At 36.6% G+C, this 24448-nt stretch overlaps 1 protein-coding gene across 1 annotated transcript in view; it reads right to left on the bottom strand.

Moving 5' to 3' along the window:
- The window catches only part of LOC150105514 (dual oxidase-like), a 198691-nt gene that overhangs the window by 105866 nt on the left and 68377 nt on the right, over positions 1-24448 (bottom strand). Inside the window, exons 3-8 of the mRNA XM_090394863.1 lie at positions 22958-23119; positions 21121-21308; positions 8780-8984; positions 8483-8649; positions 2787-2847; positions 2212-2308 (exon numbers count right to left, since the gene is read on the bottom strand). Of these exons, the coding sequence (XP_090250989.1) occupies positions 2212-2308; positions 2787-2847; positions 8483-8649; positions 8780-8984; positions 21121-21308; positions 22958-23119 (880 nt within the window). The remainder of the gene's footprint in view (positions 1-2211; positions 2309-2786; positions 2848-8482; positions 8650-8779; positions 8985-21120; positions 21309-22957; positions 23120-24448) is intronic.

Below are 24448 nucleotides of genomic sequence, written 5' to 3'. Positions count from 1 at the left end.
TTAATTGCCTCGACACATTCAGCCATTGGTAACCTTCTTTTATGGTCAGCGTTTTAGATCGATTGACTTGTACTGGGCCTACTTTCCGATTCCTGCAGTTCATTCTGTACAAGATTCTTCGCATTCTAAATTGATTGTAGCAATCCTGAGTTAAATATCCGGTAAATTAGTTTGACCAAAGATTACGCGAATTCTCTCCAGTAACCGTATTTCCCTTTGTCACCTTCATTTACAGACCTCTTGGAACCAGCAGCCACTTATCTTTGCTACAATGCCGCTGCCATTCTTGTTTTGGGAATAGTTTCCTTTCTTCATTTTCAGTACTTGCATATCATACAGCGTGTATGCGACTGGCCAAGTGAATAGAATCTTTTATCCAACAGGTTGTGGGCTGGAATAGATTTGTGAACTTTCTAGGTGGCGGAGAAGTTTAATCGCATGGTAAGAGACCGCCATTCTGCTTACTGGAAGCCTGAAATGGCTCGAAAGAAGTGCCATGTTTGGTCTCTAGAGCAGGGTACAAAGCAAGCATTTCATTTAATTTTTGTTAACAGTCATGGATGTAATTTAAAATATCACAAAAGCCAATTTTGGAAGGACAGAAAAGTATAGTATTTTTTAACATATGCGAAGGATTAAAAATTTGGTTTAGTTCCACTGTTCATATTACCAAGGTAAAGTTTCTCCTAACTTATTTCTCCGACCTCCTCATGTGGGAAAAAAAAATCTGTACACTCCTAAGAGTGGCCCTTTGCATGCGTCATGCAACATGGCACACGCAAGTATGTATACGTAAACTTCTCCGATACAGAAATTAATGAAGTCATAGTGGGAACTTCACTGGAATTTTGTTGTTTTACAAATTCACATCCATTTAAATGGGTAAAAATCATAACTTATTACAGAATAATAATTGAAAGTCCTTAACAAGGAAAAACAGTAATTTAATAAATCGGAGAGAGTTGAAATTTTATCAAAAATTGTCTTCAATTTATTTGCTTGTAGTCTATTGAAACTAACTGATAGCAAGACGAAAAACTTCAAGGAAAAACAAATTTTGATTCCACAAAAAGCTTACAGTATTTGCAAACATATGTAAAGGATTCGAAACGTTTAGCTTCAAAAATGTTGGCAATTTTAAAAATAGACTTTCATTGTTCGAAATCTAAAAATAAATGTCTAAATTTGACGAAGTGAAATCTGCTCTGCCTTACGCACACACACAAGTGATGCAGCATTTTAGAAATTAAAGTTACTGCGTTATAGGTAAATTTTTTTTCAGCGAGAGATGAGCTCAGCACTGGTATAGGGATTCTACGTCCTTACAACAGAATTAAGTACTTAAAAGACTAACTCGTGCAAGTTAAAATATTAATATTATTTCGATGATAAATGCCGACTTCGTATAACAGACAATCAAAATGGGCTTTGATATTTGCCAATTACGTTCAATTCTACAGAGTGCTGTACATTTTACTACTCTTTTTTTATATATATAAACGCTTGTACAGTTACTATCCTAAACCTATATTCTTAAGAAAGGAAAACTCTCGTTGCTAAATAAATATTTCTTCATCCTGTGCGAAATGTCTCCTTGACTTTCACAAGATTCGCGTTTTCCTCAATTGCGATGTTTAATCGCCAAGCTTTTTGCTCTTCCACGATGTTGACAACTAAATAGGCAATTAATGGTCACAGTAACATGCTCACTGCGTCCTTCACGTGTAAGGCATGCAAACTTGGAAGCGTGACAAGGTTTGATAATCGTTTTCTCTCTGAAAATTTAACTCGAAACGAACGATTTGAGACGAAAGACAAAAATCTCGCTATGATGCAAATGTGCGCATAAATTTTTGCGGTACAAGCTTTTCGTTTTGCCTTCCGATAATTGACGACGTTGCTGAGCGTTACTATCAACATACTGATACCATTAAATTAAGGCAATTTCTAAAACTTGGCAATCAAGTTTCGTTTAAGTTAGGAGAGTTATTATCAGGTCTCAGTGACAACACGTAATTGCGTCAAGTCATTTTGTTGGAACAGTGGAAAACGTGCGTATTTTTGCAGTTCTTCATTGAAGTCCACCTGAACTAGATACTGGAGGTAGAAGTATACAGCTGTTACACTATCTTTTGCAGTTTTACTCAAACTTTATATAAATAAATATTCAACGACAAAACAGGCCATAGCGCATGTTGAGCTATTACTTACCTTCGGTATAGACCTGGTGGGATAAGAGTATGACCAAACCGAAAGGCAGCAGACTGAAACACGTGACAGATTCCGGGATGTAGGTCTGCTTTATAACCTATTTTATTAAAAATACGATTAGAATGAAGAAAAAGCAGTATTTTAAATTAATTTTAGTAATTCACAATTGCACACGTGAGCTATGTACAAATTCAGATCAATTCTAGTTTTATTGCTTTCTTAGAAATGTCGCCCTGGCGTTTTATTAAACCAGCCAGCAGCACAAGAAACTCGCTGAAAGCAACGGCAAGTAGTCCGACTACTTGTCGGTCCCTTCCCTGTGTTAAAACGACACAATTAAAAGATGCGTGTATGTCGACTACTCGTGTGTGATAATTGTATTAATATACGTATTCGTGTTTACAACCTAAGCAAAGTGCAGTAAAATATTACGCGCGGTGACTGTATAAAAATGTTACAGTCACTGAACTAGATAAGTTCGGTGACTTAAGAGTCCGAAAAATAACAAAATTTATCCATTGTGGTACGGATTATGATTGATAATGATCGTCCTTATAAAATAAAAAGAGACTGACCTGAATACGGAATAGGCTCCTCTCCCAGCAGTTTTGGCAAATATTCGTACATCACAATACTCTGAAAATAAAACCAAACAAATATTATTTCCATCTATTAAATTATACGGTAAGTCAGGAATAAATTATAATTTAATATAAATAGACTACAATTTCCAGAAGAAGTGCATGCGAAAAGCAATGGATTTGTAACGTTAATTGTTAAGAAATATTTTAAGAATTAACGTCGCTACTATCCTGATAACGTTATTGCAGACGTATGCTATGCTATGTATATCTTCTTAAGTATTCAGCAATTGAGCAGGTTCTTCTTTTAGTAGCAAAAACTTTCCTTCCACTCTCTTCTGTTCTGAAGCCTTCTCTTTCAAGGTTGTGTACCTGCCTCTATTCAGCAGGTCAGCTAGCACTGTTTTCCTTACTCTTCCTCTGGGTTTTTTCCTGTCTATTTTTCCTTCGATGGCATCCCTGATGATTCCATTTCCTCTCAGAATATGTCGATCCAGTTTCCCTTTCTTCTTTTTATTTTCTTTAACAGACTTCTTCTACTCTTGTATATACTCGTATATAAAAATATAGCAATAATAGAGAAAGTACTGTTGGTAACTCCAAAAAGTACTGTTTTACAATACACGTGGTCTGTTCAAAAAACAGTTCCGGGATTTCGAACTCATCGAGGGAGGCTGCACATCACCCAAACCAGCTGTCATACTTTCCCTTAAACTAATTTACATTATACACTCACTACTTCACCACGCAAATTATTCCACTCACTTCTCTGTAAGAGAAAAATCTAGCTTACCACTTTCTTAACTGCGAACAAAGTTAACTTCCATGGAAAACGAAAAATTCCATCCGACGATATCCTTTACCACCCATTCGGAAGTTTGTAGACCTCTATCATATCAACCCCCCCCCCCCGTTTCTCCTGTAATCCACATACTCGCAATCTGCCCTCTATCGAAATTCCATAATCCCTATATAATTTTTAACTCTTCTCTGTACAACTTTTATTCCTTGAAACCCAGGAGACCAATTCTGTGCACAGTGGTCCAGATGCGGTCTTATGAAGATCTTGTAAAGAGGCAAAATGACTTCTTTATACTTACATGTCAAGGTTCACTTCAACATAGCAGTTGACCTGTAAGTATTTACATGCTATGTGACCTTTGAACTTCAAATTTCTATCCACCATTAACGCCAAGATGCCTAGCCACGTCAGTTTATATACAAAAGCTTATGAGCTATAAGAACACATCCCCTTCCAACCTCAATGTGGTATTCCCAGCATTTTTCCTACTTGAAGGATCTCTAGAACTACTTAAAAGGAATGGCTTTGAGTTGCTCTGTCGCTTTCTCTTTGATTTCATTTACTTCTTGAAACCTTCGTCTTCTACAGATTTTAGTTTAAAGGAATAAAAGTCACCGGAGGCAAATCTGGTGGGTTAAGTAAAACTGTGATGTTCTCTTGGGTCAGGAACTCATCGTCCTGAATGAGAAGTATCAGCACAAACTTTGCAGCTATCCTCCTCATTTCCAAATCTTCCGTCTGCAAGAAATTTGGTGGCGAGATCCAACTGGATCTTCTATTCCATAGGTTAGCTCTCTAACAGTCATACGCGAAATGTTGACCTTTTCACGAAAATGAGCCACGAAATCATGTGTGCAGACTGTATGTTGATGATCGTCCAGAGCGAGAGTCATCTTCAATCGAAGCTTACTATCTTTAAACTTTTTGAACCACTAATGTCGTTGAGTGGCCTAAGGCAATACCCCGAAAGTTGTTTCGTGCATCTGAAAAGTGGTTCCCCCCCCCCCGAGTTTAACGTAAACTTGACACACAAACTGTTCATCAATTACTAATATAGTAACACCAAAAACACTCGTGGTCATTCATCAAAGCTTACAAACAACACACTAGCCTGTCCTGTTTCTATATAATATAATAATCGCCCCGGAACTTTTAGAACAGATTTTGTACATATTCATTTCTACCAACATCGGGGCGATATGCAAAATAAAATGTGTACTTAAATGCTAATTGGGAATTCTCGTTAAAACTGTACTTGCCAGCCAAACGGTGCAAGCAATCAAAACGTACTTCGAATTAAGAGTAGCAGGCTATGCCTCTATGTACTTTCAATCTACTGAAGCATTTTTAAGAGCGTACCTGATATATATATATATATATATATATATATATATATACACACACACACACACACATATACACACACGTTCATAGAAACCGCACCACCTTACATAAATAGTTTTTAGTAGTTAAATGGTACTTTTCATTGGTTTATAATTTGATATTTCGTTATATTGCATCATCTACATTATACAGAAACCCACAGGTTTCTGTATAATGTAGTTGCAGCTATTACGTCAGAATTTTTTTTTATGCTGTAAACAGACAACAAGAGCTAGTTTACGTGCAGTTGACACCTTGCAGGAAAAGTGCGATTCAAGCCACTGTTTACACTATGTCAAGAATAAGTTGAAAGGCGGCTCTTCCTCAAAAAATCGTCCGGAGAACTGAAACGGGACTGGAAAGAACAAATGGGAGCTGTGGAAATCTAACTATCAGAAGACTCACTCATTCGACGGAGATTGATAGCCAGGCGCCCTAAAAAAGAAGTACTTGTTAACAAAAAAAAAAAAAAAAAAAAAAAAAAGAGACAGAGAGAGACTGGCTCGATTAAATTGGTGCAAAGAGCATGCCAAATGCACCCTGGATCAGTGGGAAAAGAGTAATTTTTTTTTTGTGCCGAGAAAAAGTTTAACCTGCAGGTCGCGGAAGGCAGACAGTTCGAAGATGGTCAGGGGAAAAATTCAACCCTGACTGTCCTGTCTGATGTCAACAGTCAAAATTCTCAGCCAGGAAAATGATCTGGGACTGCATTTCATATCATGGTTTTGTTCGCTTGCATTTTACTAAAGGTTCAGTGAATGCACAAGTGTACCAGAAAATTTTAGAATTGCTGCCTACTCTCTGAGACCACTTTATTGTAACGACGAACTGCATCTTTCGGGATGATTCTGCCCCTTGTCATAAGGCAAAAAGGTGAAGTAATGCTATTGTAACCCTAAAATATACCATACGAATTTAGTTTAGAATTAAAGAAGCTTGAGTTTTTGTTGCAGGTTAATAAGGCTCAATGAACACTCGATTCGGCGACTACCGTGACCAGGTAAAAACAGCCCAGATCTTAACCACGTTGAGAATTTGTGGTAGCAAGTGGAGACTGAAATACACAAGAAGCCAAAAACAATTCGGATGCCACAAGAAGCCATTATAAGGGTATAGAACAGTTGCATCCGTCAGGAAATGGGTTTTTGTCAATGCCCTGCCGATGCCAAGTTGTAATAAAAGGCAAGCGGAGGACCAACGAACGAAATATACTATGGATCAAAATATTTTTCACCTTGTGGCAGCTCAAGTTTCACAGAGTGCATTGATAATAGTTACCAAGAATTATAATAATTTTCTCCAGCCATAGCCATTTTTAGACTAGTGAAAAATCGAATTTTTAGCTTTGAATGTTAGTAAAACTGTAGATGAACTAAATTTTGATACCGGGCGTATTTACCGATATTTGTTTTTCCAGGAAAATATCACTGCCCACTCCATTTTGAAATATTTGCACATTTGTCAAGTTTGTTGTCATTTCTTAATTATGTCACATCACGTACTAAAAAAGAGCCAAATATTAATCAAAAATAAAAATGTTATATTACCTTCATTATTTGTGAAAATTGTGTGTTATCCTTTTTCACAAAGTTATTCAAATTTAAGTACCAAACAAAATGGTTACACCAGGTGATGCGGTTTTTATGATCGCGCGCGCGTGTGTGTGTGTGTGTGTGTGTGTGTATAAACATACCAAGTTATTTTAAATATAAACCTGGTTTTTTACTCCTTTTAAAAAACCAAGTTTATATTGAAAATAACTGGGTATCTTTAACATATATTATACCCAAGGTAAAAAATTTTCTACATATATATACATACATCAAAAGTTTTTTTACCTTGGGGATAATATACAGGGTGTTCGGGATAAATTTGACAGTTTCGTAAGGAAAAAGAAAATCTTCTTTGTATCTATTAAATTTAATGAATTGACAAAAAACATTACAGGCAGAGTTAATTACAATACTATCAACAAGATTTACTCAAAATAACCACCATTAGCATCGATCACAGCTTCAATTCTGCTTCGGAACCTTGAACAAGCTGATGCTACAGTCTCCCTGGGAAGGGCCGCAAAAACTGTTTTAATTTTATCCATTAACTGGGCTTTTGTATTACTGGAAGTGCGATTGGTGTCTTTTTCAACTGCGCCCCATACAAAATAATCCATGGGGTTAAGGTCTGGGGAGTTTGGAGGCCAAACATTTGGACTGGTGAAGTCGTAGAAATTTTCAGACAACCATTTTTGACTTTTCCCAGAGGTGTGGCAAGGGGCCGAATCCTGCTGCCATACATACGGCCTACCATTGTTATCCAGGGCTTGACTACAGTTAGCAACTCCACGAAAAAAGCCCGAATTCCAATGCCAGGGTTCTTCAGCACCTGTTCCTGCAGATTTGCGAGGAATTCTGCTGTACGAACGCAATCAGATCGTCTGCTAGGGATCTTTCTTCTTGCTACATCCTCGTAGTCACCATTGCAAGTCTCTAGTTCATGCCTGATTGTTTTTACTGTATTCAGGGAGCATTGGGCAGCAGTCGTAATATCCTTATTTTGATGGCGGGCACGAATCATCATGATACAAGTTATTCTCTTCCATGATTCAGGTGGGTTCCAGCTATCCATCCTTTCTGACATCTTGTATATGAATGAAGAAGGGTCCAAACTTTTAAATGAAGAGAAGTGTGTGTTAATACATGTAACTTACGGAAAAATATAATTATAAATATGTCAAATTTATCCCGAACACCCTGTATATTAAGGATACCAAGTAATTTTATAAACTTGGTTTTTTTACTCCTTCTCCCAAGTAAGCAAAACAGTTGAGTTTGCGCCTGAACGTAGTTCAAGTCTAAAAAGGTAGTGCAACACCAGGGCATTATTACTACAATTATGTAGTAGTTTTACTTTTTATGCGACTCCCATATATGAAAAATACAACACAATAATAAAACACAAAACGGCTGTAAACCTACTCTAAAAAAAAAACATTTTTGTATTTTTTAAATTAATCGTTTTCCTAGACAGATTCGAACCTGGACTTTCCAGCCAAAGGGCATCGTTGCTACTGAACTATGGAGTTATTAGATGCAGTAAAGAAAAAAAAAAAAAAATCCATGCCGAATGACCATCTGCGAATTTAATATTCACGTTTTTTATTTATTTTTTTTCTTGATTTATAGTAGCGTTTTAATATACTTCTAGCATCATCTATTCGCTGTCATCTTCGAGTGTCAATAATGTCTATAGCAAAATTCATTCTGCTTTAAGTCAGTAGAAAAGTATTTTTTTTTTTTTTTTTTTGACTGCTTGAATAAAGATCCAAGTTTTCAAATATAAAAATTGATCCTTGTTATATTTCCAATAAATACCGCCGTTTTCGACCTAATTTAACCAGCTGGAAGAGCTACAAAAAAAAAATCTGAATCCGCCCTTTTCTTGACCCAGAAGTAAGTTCAGTGCCACAGTTAACACAAAAGTGAAAATGCGTAAGACGTTTACTCACTTGAAGGCTGGCAATGACCCATCTTCTAGCTCTTTGGAAGATCTCCTCGTCAGTCCATGTTGGGTGTTCTTCCTGTACCCTTTGCGCGAGGAGGTTATGCCACCTGTAGAAAACCACTCCGAATGCAAGAATGGCAGGATTCTGATTGGTCCTGGGATCTCCAAGCACTATAACGGAAAAAAAAAAAAGAAATGCAGTTCACAATAGTAATAGGAAATTAGCAACTGACAGTCGCTAAAGACAAATTTAAATATACTCGCTTTAAATAACTTAATGTTTGGGAAAAGGAAAACTCACAATACATCCTCTCTGGATTTTGCATTCCAAGGTACCGAGCGGGAGGATAGTTGATTAGAGGGGCTCTCTCGTAATTTTTTGGTGGGAATTTTAGAGTAGCACCCGCGCGAAAAGTTCCGTTCTCGAAACTTCTCATACTGTTGACCCAAGCTTCACTGGTACTGTACACGAAGCTAGCATCTACCCAGCTCGTCATCTGGTTTATCTATAATTAAAAAAAAATAATTACTTCAGTAGTTTTAAATAGTTCAGTGTAGTTCCCAATTATATTCGGAATAAATATGACAGCTTAAAGTCTAAAGAATTTGTATAATCAGGGAAGAAAAACCACTATTAAAAATGAGGCAGAAGTATCACTTCAGAAACTAAGAAATAAAACAGAGGGAAAGAAAAAAAAAATCACATACAAATAGCCCAGCTGCTTGATCACATGTGGGAGTACTTGTTTCAGATGAATTGGAATCCGTAAATAGTCTATCCTTCCTTGAAGATTACTGCCTTAAGCATATGGTCTCTTACCATGACCCTTTTATAAAGGCTGGATAAGATGCAGCCGCCCGAAGGCTCTCCCTGACCCTCTATTATCCGATCACTTCAGACGGTATAACACGCGGTTGTATCTCTTATGTTTTTTCCCCCTTTTTTTTTTTAAATAAAAACCGACTTCTTTGAAAAATCATTGAGAAATAAACGATAAGAATATGGTTATTTAGGAGACCTTCGCGATTTCGAAATACAGTTTCGCACTGACAAATTGAGGAAAAGTAAATGTTATTATGATTCTAATTCTATACTAGCTCTCAGTGGGAGTTTGTATCATGACTTCCTTTGCTAAAAATAATAAAATGCATGCTTAATATTCACGACATGTATCAAGTTTATGAGTTCTCTGTGAAGCGAATAATTATTTACACGTTTTCTGAAATGTCACATAAGCATAAAATTTATTCCTCTCTACGTGTTGAACGTAAACATAAATAAAACCACTTGATACATTTAAAGTACAGCATTTTATCGTTTGTAGCATTTTAAATAGCTTTGAATATGGTATGACGTAACGACATTGTTGTCTTCCACCAACGCAAAACGTGGTTCAGATACACAATACCGGAGGCTTCCTGTTAGACACGTGCGGCTCACGCTATGTTGTTGCTCGTACAAGTTTTAACATTTGACTCATTTCGAATTCAAGAACGTGATTTTTCTTTTTTCCAGGACCGGATGTGCAATTCAAAGGCAATCCTAATGTATGGATAATAGAAATGGAAGAATTTATAAAAAAAATAACAGATGACATTAACTTTAAAATAAAGATGATTTTTATAGCGATTATTCGCTTAAGTGTTTTCTTCACAGAGCAACTTCAAAACAAAACAAAAAATCCTGGAGTCTGTTAATAAAAATCTGACATCTTAAAGAAGTAAAATAACTTTCCTGGAACTATTATCCATCGATAATAGCTTCTACCTCTTTTCTACTAGGATAGAACGTGTCAATCAATTGACTAAAGTTTCCTATTGTGTGTGCGCGCGTACGCTTCTTGAGCAGACTCCTGAGTAATGAGTAGCGAGCCTGGAACAGTCTCTAGAACTGGTATATTCCCGCAGGGATGTAGAAGGCCTAGCAACAACCACATACGGAAGATATGTGGTCATTCAAGAAACTCTAATTCCTTCTAGTGTCCGTGATCGACTTTCAATGAGGAGGTGGAATGCACGCTTGTATTAACGAATGGGGTCACTGAAAAGAGAACTAAACGCAACAGAAATCGAGTAGTGGGATAATTGGAGTTGGGCATCTCAGACCATGAATAATTTCATCTCTTTGGATTTTCTATTCAGGTTGTGATAATAGGTTTTTTTTTTTTTTCCCCCTGGTATTATCTGAATGACATAGGAAAGTTAAATTTATTTTCATTGACAGAGTTAGTACGCGAAAAAAAAAACTATCAGAAACCAACCCAGACCTAGTTCTCAACGTAGCCTAGTCATCCATCGATCTCCTACATTTTAAATTAAATGCTTAGATAAATAGTGGGGAATCGTGAAATTCTGCCGAGATCACACTTTAAAGAACAAGCTTTATTTACACACAAACGCACCTCATTATGCAACAAAAAATATCACAAAAGATATGAAAACCGGAAAGTTGATTTTACCTAAAAATGCAGGACGAGCATGATGCATCCTCCTCTACCCTAGACGCGCTTTCATCAAAAGCAAGAAGTTGCTCTGTGTGCTGGACACTTTGTGTTTATGTAAAACGTCTCCTTGTGCAATTGGACTCGCAACAATGACTACACATTCGCGAGTTGGCGCGTCTTTGACCTGATGCTTCTCGTGAGTGTACGCGCGTGTTATGTGCAATAATGAAACGAGAAATGCACTTAAAATGGAACAAGGTAGACTTGGTTAATTATTGAGACGTTAGGTCAGATCTTTTTGATGTGTTTAATCTTCCTGATTGTCCTGCTATCATTCGTTTAAGAAATGTAGCCGCTTAATGCGTAGCTGTCAGACGGAAATTATGCGATCATTCTTTTCAATAATCGTTATAAATATATGGTGCCAAAAATGTCTCTGTAGTAAAGAGCTTTAATCTCTCTCAAGAGCAAACGGATTAATGAGAGTCGTCAGTACTGAAATGTAGGCCAAAGTCGTACTTGGTTTCTATGCATTCCACCAGGTGCCACTTCAGTAGTCAAGCATACATCAAGTTACCGAAATATATTGTCTAAATTATATATTACAGCTTTTCTTTTCTAAGTTAATAATGCGGTATCTTCGAATATTACGGACATTAATGCTATTTTGGGATCTTTATCGGCCTTTGACGTAGTCATGTTACCGGCGGGAGGCCTGTCAACAGCTCACCACTCCTCCTTCCACATATGGACAACGGGTCATGTTCTCATTGAACACTACGTACACCTACTTCTGTATGCTGCACTGCATTCCATTTGTCGAATTAAAAACTTAGTAATGCAGTTCAGTGCAGATGCTTTTATTACGGTTATTTACATACGACAGCCGGTTTCTCGGGTGCCCGATTTGATTGAGACTTCCATAGTACTAAATGACAGGAATAGTTCCAACACAAAACACTAAGTATGTCAAAGCAGTGAAGTATGCATGTACACAGTTTTTTTTTTTTGCTTCGGGGGGGGGGGAGATGCGCAAAACAACCACCTTAATAGCATTTTTTTTTTGTTTCATTTTAATTCAACTAGGAGTAAAGAGAAAGGAATGCCCATCTATAGTTTCTATTCTTTAAGTAGGTTGATGGGGAGTGGTATAAAATCCTTTGTGATACATGTTGTTTAATTTAATCGACGTATCTTATGAGTGCGATTTCAGACCGTCTATGCTTATTGCCGCTGGCATTTTCAACTGTAAAAATCTACCCATTAAATCCTTGTCTAACTGCATGATTCATCGCGACCTTGAGTTCATTCCCTCCGCATCAAAAGGGAAATCCCAAAGCACTTTTCCCCTCGCAGATTGGTGTCCGTCCATTTGGAACAATTACCTATAAATTTATAGAAAGGACGTCCTTGACGAATAAATGAAAAACTCCCTTCGGCCTCAAGGGCTGTTCGGGAAAGTTGTGGGTTTTGTTGTATGTCTGAGGTTAAATGACTTCTAGACATGCTATTTGGTCCAACAACTATCTGACCTTGATTCCATTGGAAGGGAAAAGAATGCAGGTCAGCCATGGGCGGTGGTCTTAGCTTGTGTGCGCGTAACCAAATTTTCAACTAGAAAAGTTGGGAATTTGAACTCTAATTATACGAAACAAAGTCTATTGGTCCACATAGTCTCTCTCTCCCCGCCACGCTCTTACTAATGGAAAGAAAACTGTTGAAAACCCAGGACCTGTTGTGAATGTCAAATTATATAGAAAACTAGGTCTCCCCCTTTTTTCTGAAAATGTTGGCACATATTTTAATATTTTTAATGAAGTTTATAACTTTTTTGTATTTTTATTATTTACTTTTTACATTGTCTGTAAATCCTGTTCTATAGACCAAACGTAACGTGGAACTTCAAGCCAAACTCCATGCCCCCTGGGGGAATTCAAACCCAGTCTGTTGGTTGGAGAGCGGATACGCTAACCACTCGGGCAACCAAGTCTGAATATTAGATGAAATGATATTACAAAAGATGCTCTCGGTTACTGTACGAGACTAGATGACTAACTTTTAATTGAAACGTCCTTATAAAAAATGTTCCTTACTATAACAGAACCAATCCTGGATTTTTGAATAAAAAAAAAGCATCACTGCCTTTTGATTCTAGGGAGATGCCAGGATAATGAAAAACACAGATCAAGTATCCGATAAGAATGCATTTTAAAAATGCGATACTTCACTAAAAGAACGACAACTGCAATATATCTTCTCCCCCAAAGTCGGTGCTGATTCCTCATCAGCTTCATTCAACTCCTGATATCGTCAAAGGAATACCTGCTTTGTAAACGTAATAACGTCAAATAATTACGCAGAATTTCTTCCAGCTGGCTTCTTAGATGAATTTAGAAAGAGGCACTGCTTTTAACAAAATAGAAAACAAACAATTCTCAACTTTTATAAAATGCCTTTAAAATTATTCATATGAATTCCAGATTTTATTGGAACCCTAGTTAATTACCAAAATATCGTCATATGCTATCAATGCAAATATTCCATAAGCATTAACTAACATGAATTCTGGATAATCGGAAGTGATTATGGATAACTGGGAGAAGACCACGTAGCCTTTTAAGAAATGCGGAGAACTGACCAGAGCTAGCCGACCAAACTGTATTCTTATTGGCTGAAACCATAATGAAAAATAATGGTACAACATGACAGGATTTCACTGGCTAAGGCATCGCCCAGTAAACACGACACTCATTGTTTTCGTCAGGGAACCAGGACGAAAAGCGAAAACTCAGTTACTTGAACAAGTCCCACTCAACGTCAGTAGAGATCATGATTGACACAATCAACATAAGAAGTATCAACGGAAAATAAATGGAACTAGCACAGGAATCGGATAAATACCAGATCGACATAATAGGTGTTACCGAAACAAAGAAGACAAAACCAAGTAAGATGTTTCTAAGCAACAAATGCAATGTTATATGCGAGGAATAATAACCAGAGAAAAAGAAGTAGCCATAGTATTCAATGCTAATTATGAGGATAATCTTCTTGAACAGAAGACGATCAAAATAGGGACTGGACAATGAGGCATTTGTCCAGTCCCACAGAAGGTTCTACTAAGGTAGAAATGGAGAAATTTTTTTTGAGGCTTTAGAGAAAACAACTGACAATTAAAAAGGAAAAGTTGGTCCTTGTTAGGGATCTAAATAGCAGAGTAGGAAATGATTGTCAAACATACAAAAATATTTTGGGAAAATTTGGAGAAAAGAGCAAAGCTAATAATAATGGCAAATATCTGTTGGATTTGTGCTCAGGACATGGACTGGTTATTACTAACATCATGTTCCAACATAAAAATATGCATAAATTCACATGGAGAGAAGATGCAAGGAATAAGAAAAGTCTCATTGACTATGTTATTGTTGATAGTGATGTTTTCTCCCTGGTGCAGGACATCACAATCTACAGAGGATTTGAAATTGGAAGTGATCACCATTTAGTCTTGAGCATGATAAAATTGAATTTCATATTAAAAAGAAGAACATGTAAGAAATGTTTAAAGAGAATAAAAGTTGAGCTGCTCTCAACTGTGAACTGTAGACTAAAATACACAAAGATTATTGAAGAAAAAATGAAAGAGTTTGAGAACAGGAACCAAACCTTGGAGATTCAGTGGCAAGCTCTGAAGAAAACACTGATTGATTCAGCCACAGAGGTTGTGTGCAAGAATGGAAAAATCGGAGCTCCATGGTGGACACAGGAAGTTAAAGAGGCAGTGAAGGAAAAGAAGAAAGCATATCAAAAGTTCCTGGCAAATAAGTCAGCTTGTGCTCTTAGAGAATACAGAGACAAATGTAAGACAGCTAAACAATGTGTGAAACTAATTGAGCAAAATTCATGGGAAGACTTAGATAATAACATACAAAATAAATATCAGGACGGTGAAATATTCTGAAGGCGACTGAAAAAAAAAGCTCAGAAATGGAGCTCAAAAATGTAAAAGGAATCAGAGGTGATAGTTATTCTATATGTCTGGCATAATTACTTTGAGAGGTTGCTAAATGAATCAAGCAGCGACAGCACCTTGGTAAAAAAAAAACACCCGACAGTCATGCAATCAGGAATACATATCCATACTTCAAGTAGAAAAAGCCATCAAAAGCCTGAAATGCAGAAAGGCTGCTAGAGTAGATGAGATTCGACCAGAACTGCTCAAGTATGGCTGTATAAAAGTCTTGCAGTAGCTGCACTACATAGTTAAGAAAGTCTAGTCAGAGGGTCGAATTCCAGACTATTGGAGTAGAGCTCTAATAGTTCCTCCATAAAAAGGGGGGAAATAAAGCTGAATATCATTACAGAGTCGTTTCCCTGCTAAGTGTTCTTGATGAGATTTATGCAAGCATACTTGAGAAACGGTTGAGAAGGATTGTGGAAGAAAAACTTGGTGAAGAACAAGTTGGATTCAGGTCAAATAGAGGCTGTCAGGATCAAATTTTCATTTTACGACAAATTGTTGAGAAAGCATGGGAATATAACAAAGATCTGTATTTAAGTTTTGTAGATCTGGAAAAAGGCATATGACAAGGTGCCAAGAGAGAAGCTATTCAATATGCTACAGTTGTATGATGTTAATGGAGCATTATATCAAGCAATAATTAGTCTGAGTTGTAGGTCAGCAATTAGAATTGAAGGAGGTTTGATGTTAAATCAGGTGTGCGACAAGAATGCACATTATCTCCACTGTTATTCATATATACGGATCACATTATGAAGCAAAATGATATTCGATCTGATATGAAAATTGGCGATGTTAATCTCAGCTCTTTACTTTATGCAGATGTTATACTTTAAATAAATCCAGGACAAGTCTGTAGGATTCCCGAACTAAACTTAATAACTGCCGTGTCAAATACAACATGAAAATCAGCATTAAAAAAAGACAGAATAGGCAGAAACATTGAAAACACTGCATCCTGAATGGAGAACCTATAAAACAAGTGAAACACCTCAGCTATTTAGGCACTTTTTTTTTCTAGAGAAGATAGCAAATTAAATATGAAAATAGACAAGGATAAGCAACTGGTATGGTAGGAAGTCAGCCGAGTAAATTTATATGGAATAAGAGAAATTAGTCAAAACACCAAAGTAGCTGCATACAAGACACTGTTTAAATCAATTAACTCATGGATCCGACAGCTGGGTTAGAAATAAAACATTTGATCAAATACCTGAGGGAGCAGATAGTCCTGAAAAAGATTAAGGGACTGAAAAGATGGTATCAATGGCAGTATCATTTTAAAAATGGGGATATTAGAAAATAACTTGGCATTCATTGTTAGCAGAGCTAATCTTTGGTATGGCCACTTAAACAGAATGGGAGAGGAAAGATTAGCAAAACAAGTGTTCTCTGTCTGGATGACAGAGAACGGCCCAGAGGACCAAGATCTAGATGGATTATACAGTAAAAAAAGTACCTAAAAAGAGAAATATAAAATGTGATAATATTATAATGTTGATAACAGGTTAATTTGGCCTGTTTAATATCTGTTTACGACTTTATTCATACCAGTAATCAACATTGTCGATTTTTTTTTTTTTTACTCATGAGATTTATGCGAAATGTTTCTGGGAAGATATATTCTCCATAGCGAGATTTGTCAGCTCGAGATTTACATAAAGAAAAAAAAAAACAAAAGGAGGCCGTGTTATAATAAGTAATTTTGCAAACACTTAAATACCGTGCACTCTTAAGCCATGACAATAGCTGCAGTGTTTATACAAAGATCATATCTTGCGAGTATTTCCATATAATTTTCGGTGATTATTCACAAAATAGTGCGCTTTTTTGACTGCGTGCACGTGTTCATGTTTATAGATAACGATCCAGATTATATAAAATAACGATTAGTAAGCTGGTGATGTTACAATTTCCTTCTCTCAGCCATAGAAGTCGTTTGTTTTCTTTAGGAAAAAACCCGACTTCGGTTTATATTACGAATCTGCGGTCCATAATTTCTTTTAAGTATGAAAATAACTCGTCCTACATGTCTCAATTCATCTTGAACCACACCCCAAATACATGGTCATGTTTTACGTAGTAGATATCAAACATTCCCCTTAGCTATCAAACAAATCGAACTTCATTTACAGAATGGTAAATGACTTATTTTTCTCCGGGTTTCCGATAAAGAGAACTCCCGGATACATTCTCTGAACCGTTAAGTTAGTTTTCTCAAGATGTGGTTAGCGGACATTATTCGGAATGTTAGAGGTTTGGATGTGGTCCAATGAGTATTCATTTCATGAACCAAATGAATAATTCAACCTTTCATAATAACGGTAAGAAAAACTTGCTTGCATGGTCAGAGTAACTGACTGCTACTGTGGCTGTAATTCGAATTTCAGATTTTATACGACTGATGCAGAACCATTTTGGGTTACTGTATTTAGCCTCGAGGATTCTCATTAATATAAATTGAATTATCATTATCCACCCTGCTGTTTCAACTCGGATACTAGGTCAGCATTTGTTTCTGGATAATCTTGACCTGTTATTTTTAGCCACTCACCGGCCAAGGCTATGTGGTATATTTGTGTAATCTGTAAATTTGTTCTCTAGGTAAAAAACAAAATAATTACGTGGATCCCACCCACGAAAGGTTGTAAACTACGTTATCATGGCAGGTAGTCTAGGCAGGAGAGCGAAGATGCTATATATTCAAGCCAATCAGGATAAAATGTATCAAGTTTTTGTTTTTTTTTCTGCAGTCGACCAATTCTTTATATCCATTATTTAATCATGTATTTATTTTGGATCCGTCAGTCCGAAGACTGGCAATGCTATTTTACGAAGAAATAGTGATTATAGAACAAAATGGTTTCCTGTTGCCTTCCTTGCCCAACAGCATTTTATGTCTATAGAGGTGTCAGTAGGCCTGTTTTGATAGATGAACCCCCCCCCCCCCCCGTACACGAGACCGGCTAAGTTACCTTTCGTTGAGTAGCCATGAGAAAAGTTCATTCGATCATAAACGGGATTCGAACGCAGGTCTTTCCAACCAAATGACTCCGTTGAAGCCGAGCTACGGGAGGTGGGGCTCGTTTAACCATTAATGGCGATATTTATTTTTAAGAGTAAAATTAATAAAGGCGGTTCATGAGATCATAAATTAACTCATTTGTTAGGGGAGATTGTGATATACTAGAAATTGTGGAATGGACAAGCACAATATTTAAATTTATTCAAAACAGAATTTTTAAATGATTTTGCATTGGGAAAAGAAAATTAACTGAACGAAGCACAAAATATTCGAACTCAATCGAACTAATATATATTTTAAATGATACGCGACATGGCAAACATCCGAGACTATAACGGCAGTTTCTCGACTATTCGTACTCTCCTATCAGAAGTAATCATGTGAAAGCATTTCTTTATACCCCTGAAACGTTAGGAAACACTGTTTAGTCCATCGAGATATTGGCAGAAATCAACTAGGAATGTGAAATTCAGAAATATTTATAATTTTTTTTTTTATTGGCAGAATGTAAGACTCGAATAGACTGAACATACTCACGCCTTGATTAATCTCCCCTCCCCCATTCTTTCCTCTCGGTGACGATTATCCCTCATTACCTTTCTTTTCAGACGTAATATTGAGACCATTTTTTTTTTTTTTTTTTTTTTTACCCAAAGGGATCAAAAGAAGGATGAAGCTTGAATAATCTGTTAATAGAGGTAGTAACGAAACATCAAAAGACCAAGATTTAATAGCATATAATAAAGAACTATTTGGGCAGAAACCATCAATACTAAAAATGCTTATTTATAAGAGGTAATGCAGTCATTCTTTCTTCCTCGGAGCCATACCAGACATTCAACGTGTTTCCGTAAATAAAAAGGACGAGCCTTGCGGTAACGTGCGTGCTATCCGATGTCTAAATTTACTGGAAAGCCAACCCTGTAATTATCCCAAGTTTATGGCATAATAATGGAATGTCATCCACCAATGACGTCGAATGCGTTGCTGAGATAAATCTCAACACAAAAATGCGCGCTCTCTCCCGTTCAGTACAGTGGCATTCTGGACGTGAAGTGAATATTCAAAAGAACATCCATCGTTTATTAACAGTTCTTATAATTCTGATGGTTTTTCCTTCCTGACAAGTCCTGAGGAGATTTTCCACTGCCATTCTGGCTAATGCATTATCCTTAATCAGTTTTGCATTTGTTTTGCTTTTTGTAAAAATCGATAACAAAGATAAGATATACGTAATAAAGATTTGTTTTGTTTCGTGAACAGAATACGAATAATCTCAGTCACACATATTATGGGTCGTTTCCCATGAATTACGTGGTTAGCTACTCTGAAATGTAGTCCATCTTAAACGGATCGCGAGTCACAGTTGGTAGTTCAGCTCGATCATTTTGAAAATGCAAGGGCTCCACTAGGGAGCATAATACCACATGAAGGTGCATAATAAAAAGCAGTCATGCAGCATAACAACCAGGTGATACTTTTATTCGCCAATGGTCACAATGAAAGAAACGTTATGCTAGACCAAGTGCGTTAGATGAGTACGGTGATGCACACCTCTTGATCTACATCTTCATGTGCTTGCGTATCCTTATTCCTCTCTTCAATCGCCTTCATGCCTTACAGCGAACAAGAACAATTATACTTTGCACAAACAGCATCAAAAATTGTGTTTTCAGTAAGTGCTTGTAAACGAGAAAATCATTTTTGCTCAGAAAAACATTGAGGTTAAGACAATGTTCTAAATGAGAAGCGAATATTTGAGCGATAAAGGAATGTACGATTACTTATTTAATTTTATCGCGATTTCGATTCACGTGCATTGCATATATGTGGCTATTGTACGGTTGCTATTACAAAAGCATAACCCAACAACGTACTTCATTTTGAAAATTAAATTCATTTCGATGTTACATTTCAGCTGTTCCTCGTGTAGGCTCGTAACCGTAGAAGCCAGTCACGAAAGAATACCCCACCCAATCTGGTAAGCACATTACTTAGATGAGCATCAATCTGGGCCAACAGACCAAGGGCATTTTAGAGACAGCTGGGTGGAGTACATCGCGCAGGACAACTGTTGGCCCACAGCGTTTCGACATGATGACTTCATTTCTTACTGCCGGTATTCTAATTGGACGTTTGTTTTGAATAAATGAGTATTGGGAATGGAAAAAGCGAAATCGACTAATGGTAGGTTATTTCCAAGGGTATATCTGTATTGCACACTCCACATACAAATAATATTTATTAGTATTATTATGGCCTTTCCCTAGTGAACTAGTAACCATGAAGAAGCAGGCTTTTAACTAGTCCAGAACATTTAGTTTTTTTGTTATTAATTTTTTTTCCTCTCTCCTCTCCACAATAGCAAGTCTTATATGATAGATGCATTAAGATCGTAGTACTAAGAGAACTGGAGGACCATTTCGTAGCTACTTATTTCCATTTCTAGTCCAAGGTGGAAGATATAACAAACAAAAGAACTCATAAATATAACAAATAATCCTCATTTAGTGAAACGGTTCCTTACATGACAAGCATTTCATCGGCCGACATAACATTCTTAAGTTCATCAAGGCCGCCGTTAACTACTCATCGTGGAAGTGTTGTCTCCTCTTGTTTGTCTTACCAGCCGTCCACTGCATGAAGGGCAGGACATGCCTTTCACTAAACCTGACAGCGGTGTCCTTGACAGGTCGTTTACATTCTTTGTTATGGCTCAGTCGATAACCTTGCATGCTTTCACCGGAGGAGGAGGTGACGGGGCCGCAACATCCCCAGGCCACCGTCAAACTAACGGCCATTAAGTACAAAGGCATGGGCCTAAAGAGGGAAAAGGGAACAGAATCCAGCCAGGAATTCTAAAGCTGTAACAGCCATCTAAATTGTTATTATTCTGTGCAATCCATTTTCACTGATGTATACTTGAAGATAAACCAACTATTGCCTTCTAGTTTAAAGAAATATACATTAAATTTGGCTGTGAATTTCAATTAACTATTTTATGCTTAATATAAAAGGGATGTGTAAGGGATGACGTGTTGACCTTAAATGGCATCTTGAAGGCGTCTGGGCCGGCGTGACACCCACAATTCTTTTCCCAAGTAAGGTTTTTAATATAGAGCCTTAAAATTATATTCATTAAAAGCTGTACTTACCTGTTCTCTTGGACTGTTAGGAGACTGACCAGTTCTTGAATCGTACATTGCTCGGTGAAAGGGCATCTGTTTGCCCCCTTTGCACTTTTTATCGTACATCTCGTCGCAGGCTTCGATCTCTATCTTATGTAGCTCTATTGGGCAGCCTGATTCACTAGCCATTAGAATTTCAGAGGCAACCACCTGACCTGCAAAAGTATGTAATGAACAATAAATCACATTAACCTGATGGAAAACCTATTAATAGTAACGTCAGTCATGCCCTGCAACGACTAAGTTGCTATTGACTAATTTTAATGAAGCATATTACAATATCTGTTCACTAACTATGTTTTTATTATTGTGCAGGCGTGTAATTTACCGCTTTACCTCTAAGCTATTATATGGCTTTTAAATCTAGGACTCAGTGCAATATCACTGCTTTGCATGTGCCTCTGGCATGAAATGCATGTTTCGCTATTAATGCAAATTTTACGTGCAGTTAATAGTGGAGCTTGCAATTTGTTGTAGTGGGTAATAAATGATGCTAGAGACAGTCTGATAATTAATTACTATCTCATGCAAATTATATATTTATTCGATGTGTACATTTAGCTGCTGGCATTAGCATGGATTATCTTGTAAATGAAATGACTCAATTTTCTTGACTGAGTTCTAGTTAACCAAATAATCGTAATAAGAAAAAAAAAAGGCTACTTTATAATAAAAACATTGGCGGTTATAGATAAGTTCTAATTTGTTAAATTCGTTAAATTATCTACACTGCATTAAATTTGTTACATAACCAGTGCAATGTGTTTATCACTGTTATACAGTGATAGAACGAAAAGGGCTTTAGCCAAACAAAAGATACGTTTGTTACTGGACTGTGATCCAGTTAATGGACAGTAAAATCCAGACCCGTACTGGCCCGTAAAGGGTCTGGATTTTATTAACTTATTAATAAGATGCTCTTAACTTTATGACAAATCTGAATTACCGATAGCCTGCGATGAGCAAGACCCGAAATGTAACTCACATGGTGTTTTTAAGCAATTATTTGCTGCCAAACAAAACTAAATCAGAGGAAATACAGGCCAGTATTTGCAAATTAGCAACGAGATGGGAGGGTTGACTTGTCACAGAATCACATAATGCAGCCTAGAATAAGTCAACACTAAATGGGAAATAAATTTTAAGGAGAAATAATTTAAGTAAACTCGTCGGTAGATATTTCGACAAAAAACTGCATCGTAACGTAGAATTTCTTCTAGTTCTAGAAGAAATGAAGTGGTAACGAAGAAAATGCGTATACTGGTGATTTTAGAAGCGAACTATAACAATAAATTTAGCAACATGCTTCGAAGTTCAGTCTGTTGATTATGTACTTTCAGCAATTGTTACACTTTTCATAACCCTTAAAAAAAAATACGCGTGGTGAAAGGCGTCTGGAGTGCGACAATTTTGATTACTTATATTATTACTACAAATCTAAGTTTTGGCGCTTTGACCTCTTTATAACTTGGTCATTTGGAATAAATCCATACAAATGAAATTGTTTTTCTACTAACATTACACTTTTTTAATGTGTGCTGAACGTATTAAATAATTATTCTTAGCAGTAATCGAATACCAGCAATATCGATTACATATCAAGATATGTCTAAATAACAAGGTGATTACTATGACTTTTGCGCTTTTCTTGAGCTATTTAGGTATGATGAAGGTCCAAATTCTATACTGTCATGTAAAACTTATAGAAAAAATAAAATAAAAAACACTTCGGTGACAACATTTAACAAAAATCAATGAACTCAATGCTAGCCAGCATTGTGGTAGGGTAGGGGATGAAACTTACCAAAAAAAGCAAAAACGGCCGTGAGGTTCCTTAATGAGGCCATTCCGTCTTTTCCCTTCATCAACGTTTGACTGACTGCTCGAGCACTTGGCCTATCTTGACCAGCAAGCATATACACACCATCTGCATACGAAGGTGGAGCCTTTCGGGTAAGCTGACTTTCTGAACATAAAAAGGAAAAAAGTTTCAAATACTTCAGATAGCAACTCGCATTTATGTTTAAAATAATGCTTTAATATTTTATAAAAAAGTAATTCCTGCAGCTATATTTTTGCAATAATAACTATAATGGTCTTCGTAAAACATTCATGAGGTACTATGAAACTTCAACACATGGAAATCACACGCGGTTATCGATTTTTTTTCCCCCCCGAAATTTCACATGTCGGCAAAAATAATGAGAATTTTCATTAAACTTTAATTGCTTTATAAACAAAGATTTCGAGGATATTCGGGAACCAAAACGGCTATCATTTGAACTTGACATTTTGCAGGAGAACATGCTCGTTTGTATTTTTAATTATTAAAAAATTAAAAAAAAAGTGTTCATTTTTGTTGGTTTATTCACTCATAAAGCAGTATCAGTACACTGGCCACAAACAAGAAAATTTCGACAATGCCAAGGCGAAAGACAAATGACTTAACCTATATATACAAGATGAAAAATCACCGTAACATTTCAGTAGTAGTAATAAAAATTAATGCCATTCAGTTTTGTCCTGTACGAACGAAAGAGCCTCCGTAGCTCAATCGGTATGGACGAAGCCCTTTGGTCGAAAAGACCTGGATTCGATTATCGTCAGTGACGTTAGGAACCTTTATGAGTAAAGTCGTATCGTGTAGAAGGCCGACCCCAAATAGATATTATAAGACACAAGAGGAATAAGTTTTGTCCTTTATGTCCGAAGTGTTAACCAAGTAGACGACGTTAACGGGTGCAAGTACATTACACTTCGTCTATACTGAAATAAAATAAATGAAATAATTTCTTAAATTCCAACTATCGAGTGTCTAATTTGAATCATTTTGTTAATAAAACTGATTTCACTGAAATCGAAACGAAATTATGAATATATTTTAATATGCATCCTTAATTCCTAAGACATATTCCATCTAGCCGTAAGGAATAAGTTCAGTGATAATTTCCACAGATTTCGTTTAAAATTTTATTTCCGACAAGCACGTTTCAAATAATTCATCAACAGAAGTAAGTTACACAGAGAGAGAGAGAGATTACTTAAGAAATAATTCTGACCTCTTGTTGCGTGGTGTGGGTGTATATAGTGAAGTCACTACATTTACTGACATCGCAACTAGGTGTAATCTGATTGTTTAGGCATCTTTTATATGAATGCACGAATAAGCACCATATATCTTCATGACAGCAAATATTCATTGCTTTTAATGTGTAGGCGTGATGAATGTGAATAACGTCAGGCGAATGAATACCAGAAATCGCGATTCTTGATACGAAAAAAAACCTAGATCCAA

This window comes from Typopeltis vanoorti, chromosome 6, assembly GCF_054136105.1.
Source record: "Typopeltis vanoorti isolate ZY-2024b chromosome 6, IOZ_Tvanoo_1.0, whole genome shotgun sequence".
Lineage (NCBI taxonomy): Eukaryota > Metazoa > Arthropoda > Arachnida > Uropygi > Thelyphonidae > Typopeltis > Typopeltis vanoorti.
The sequence above is the reverse complement of the archived record's forward strand: the minus strand, read 5'-3'. Positions and strand labels throughout refer to the sequence as shown.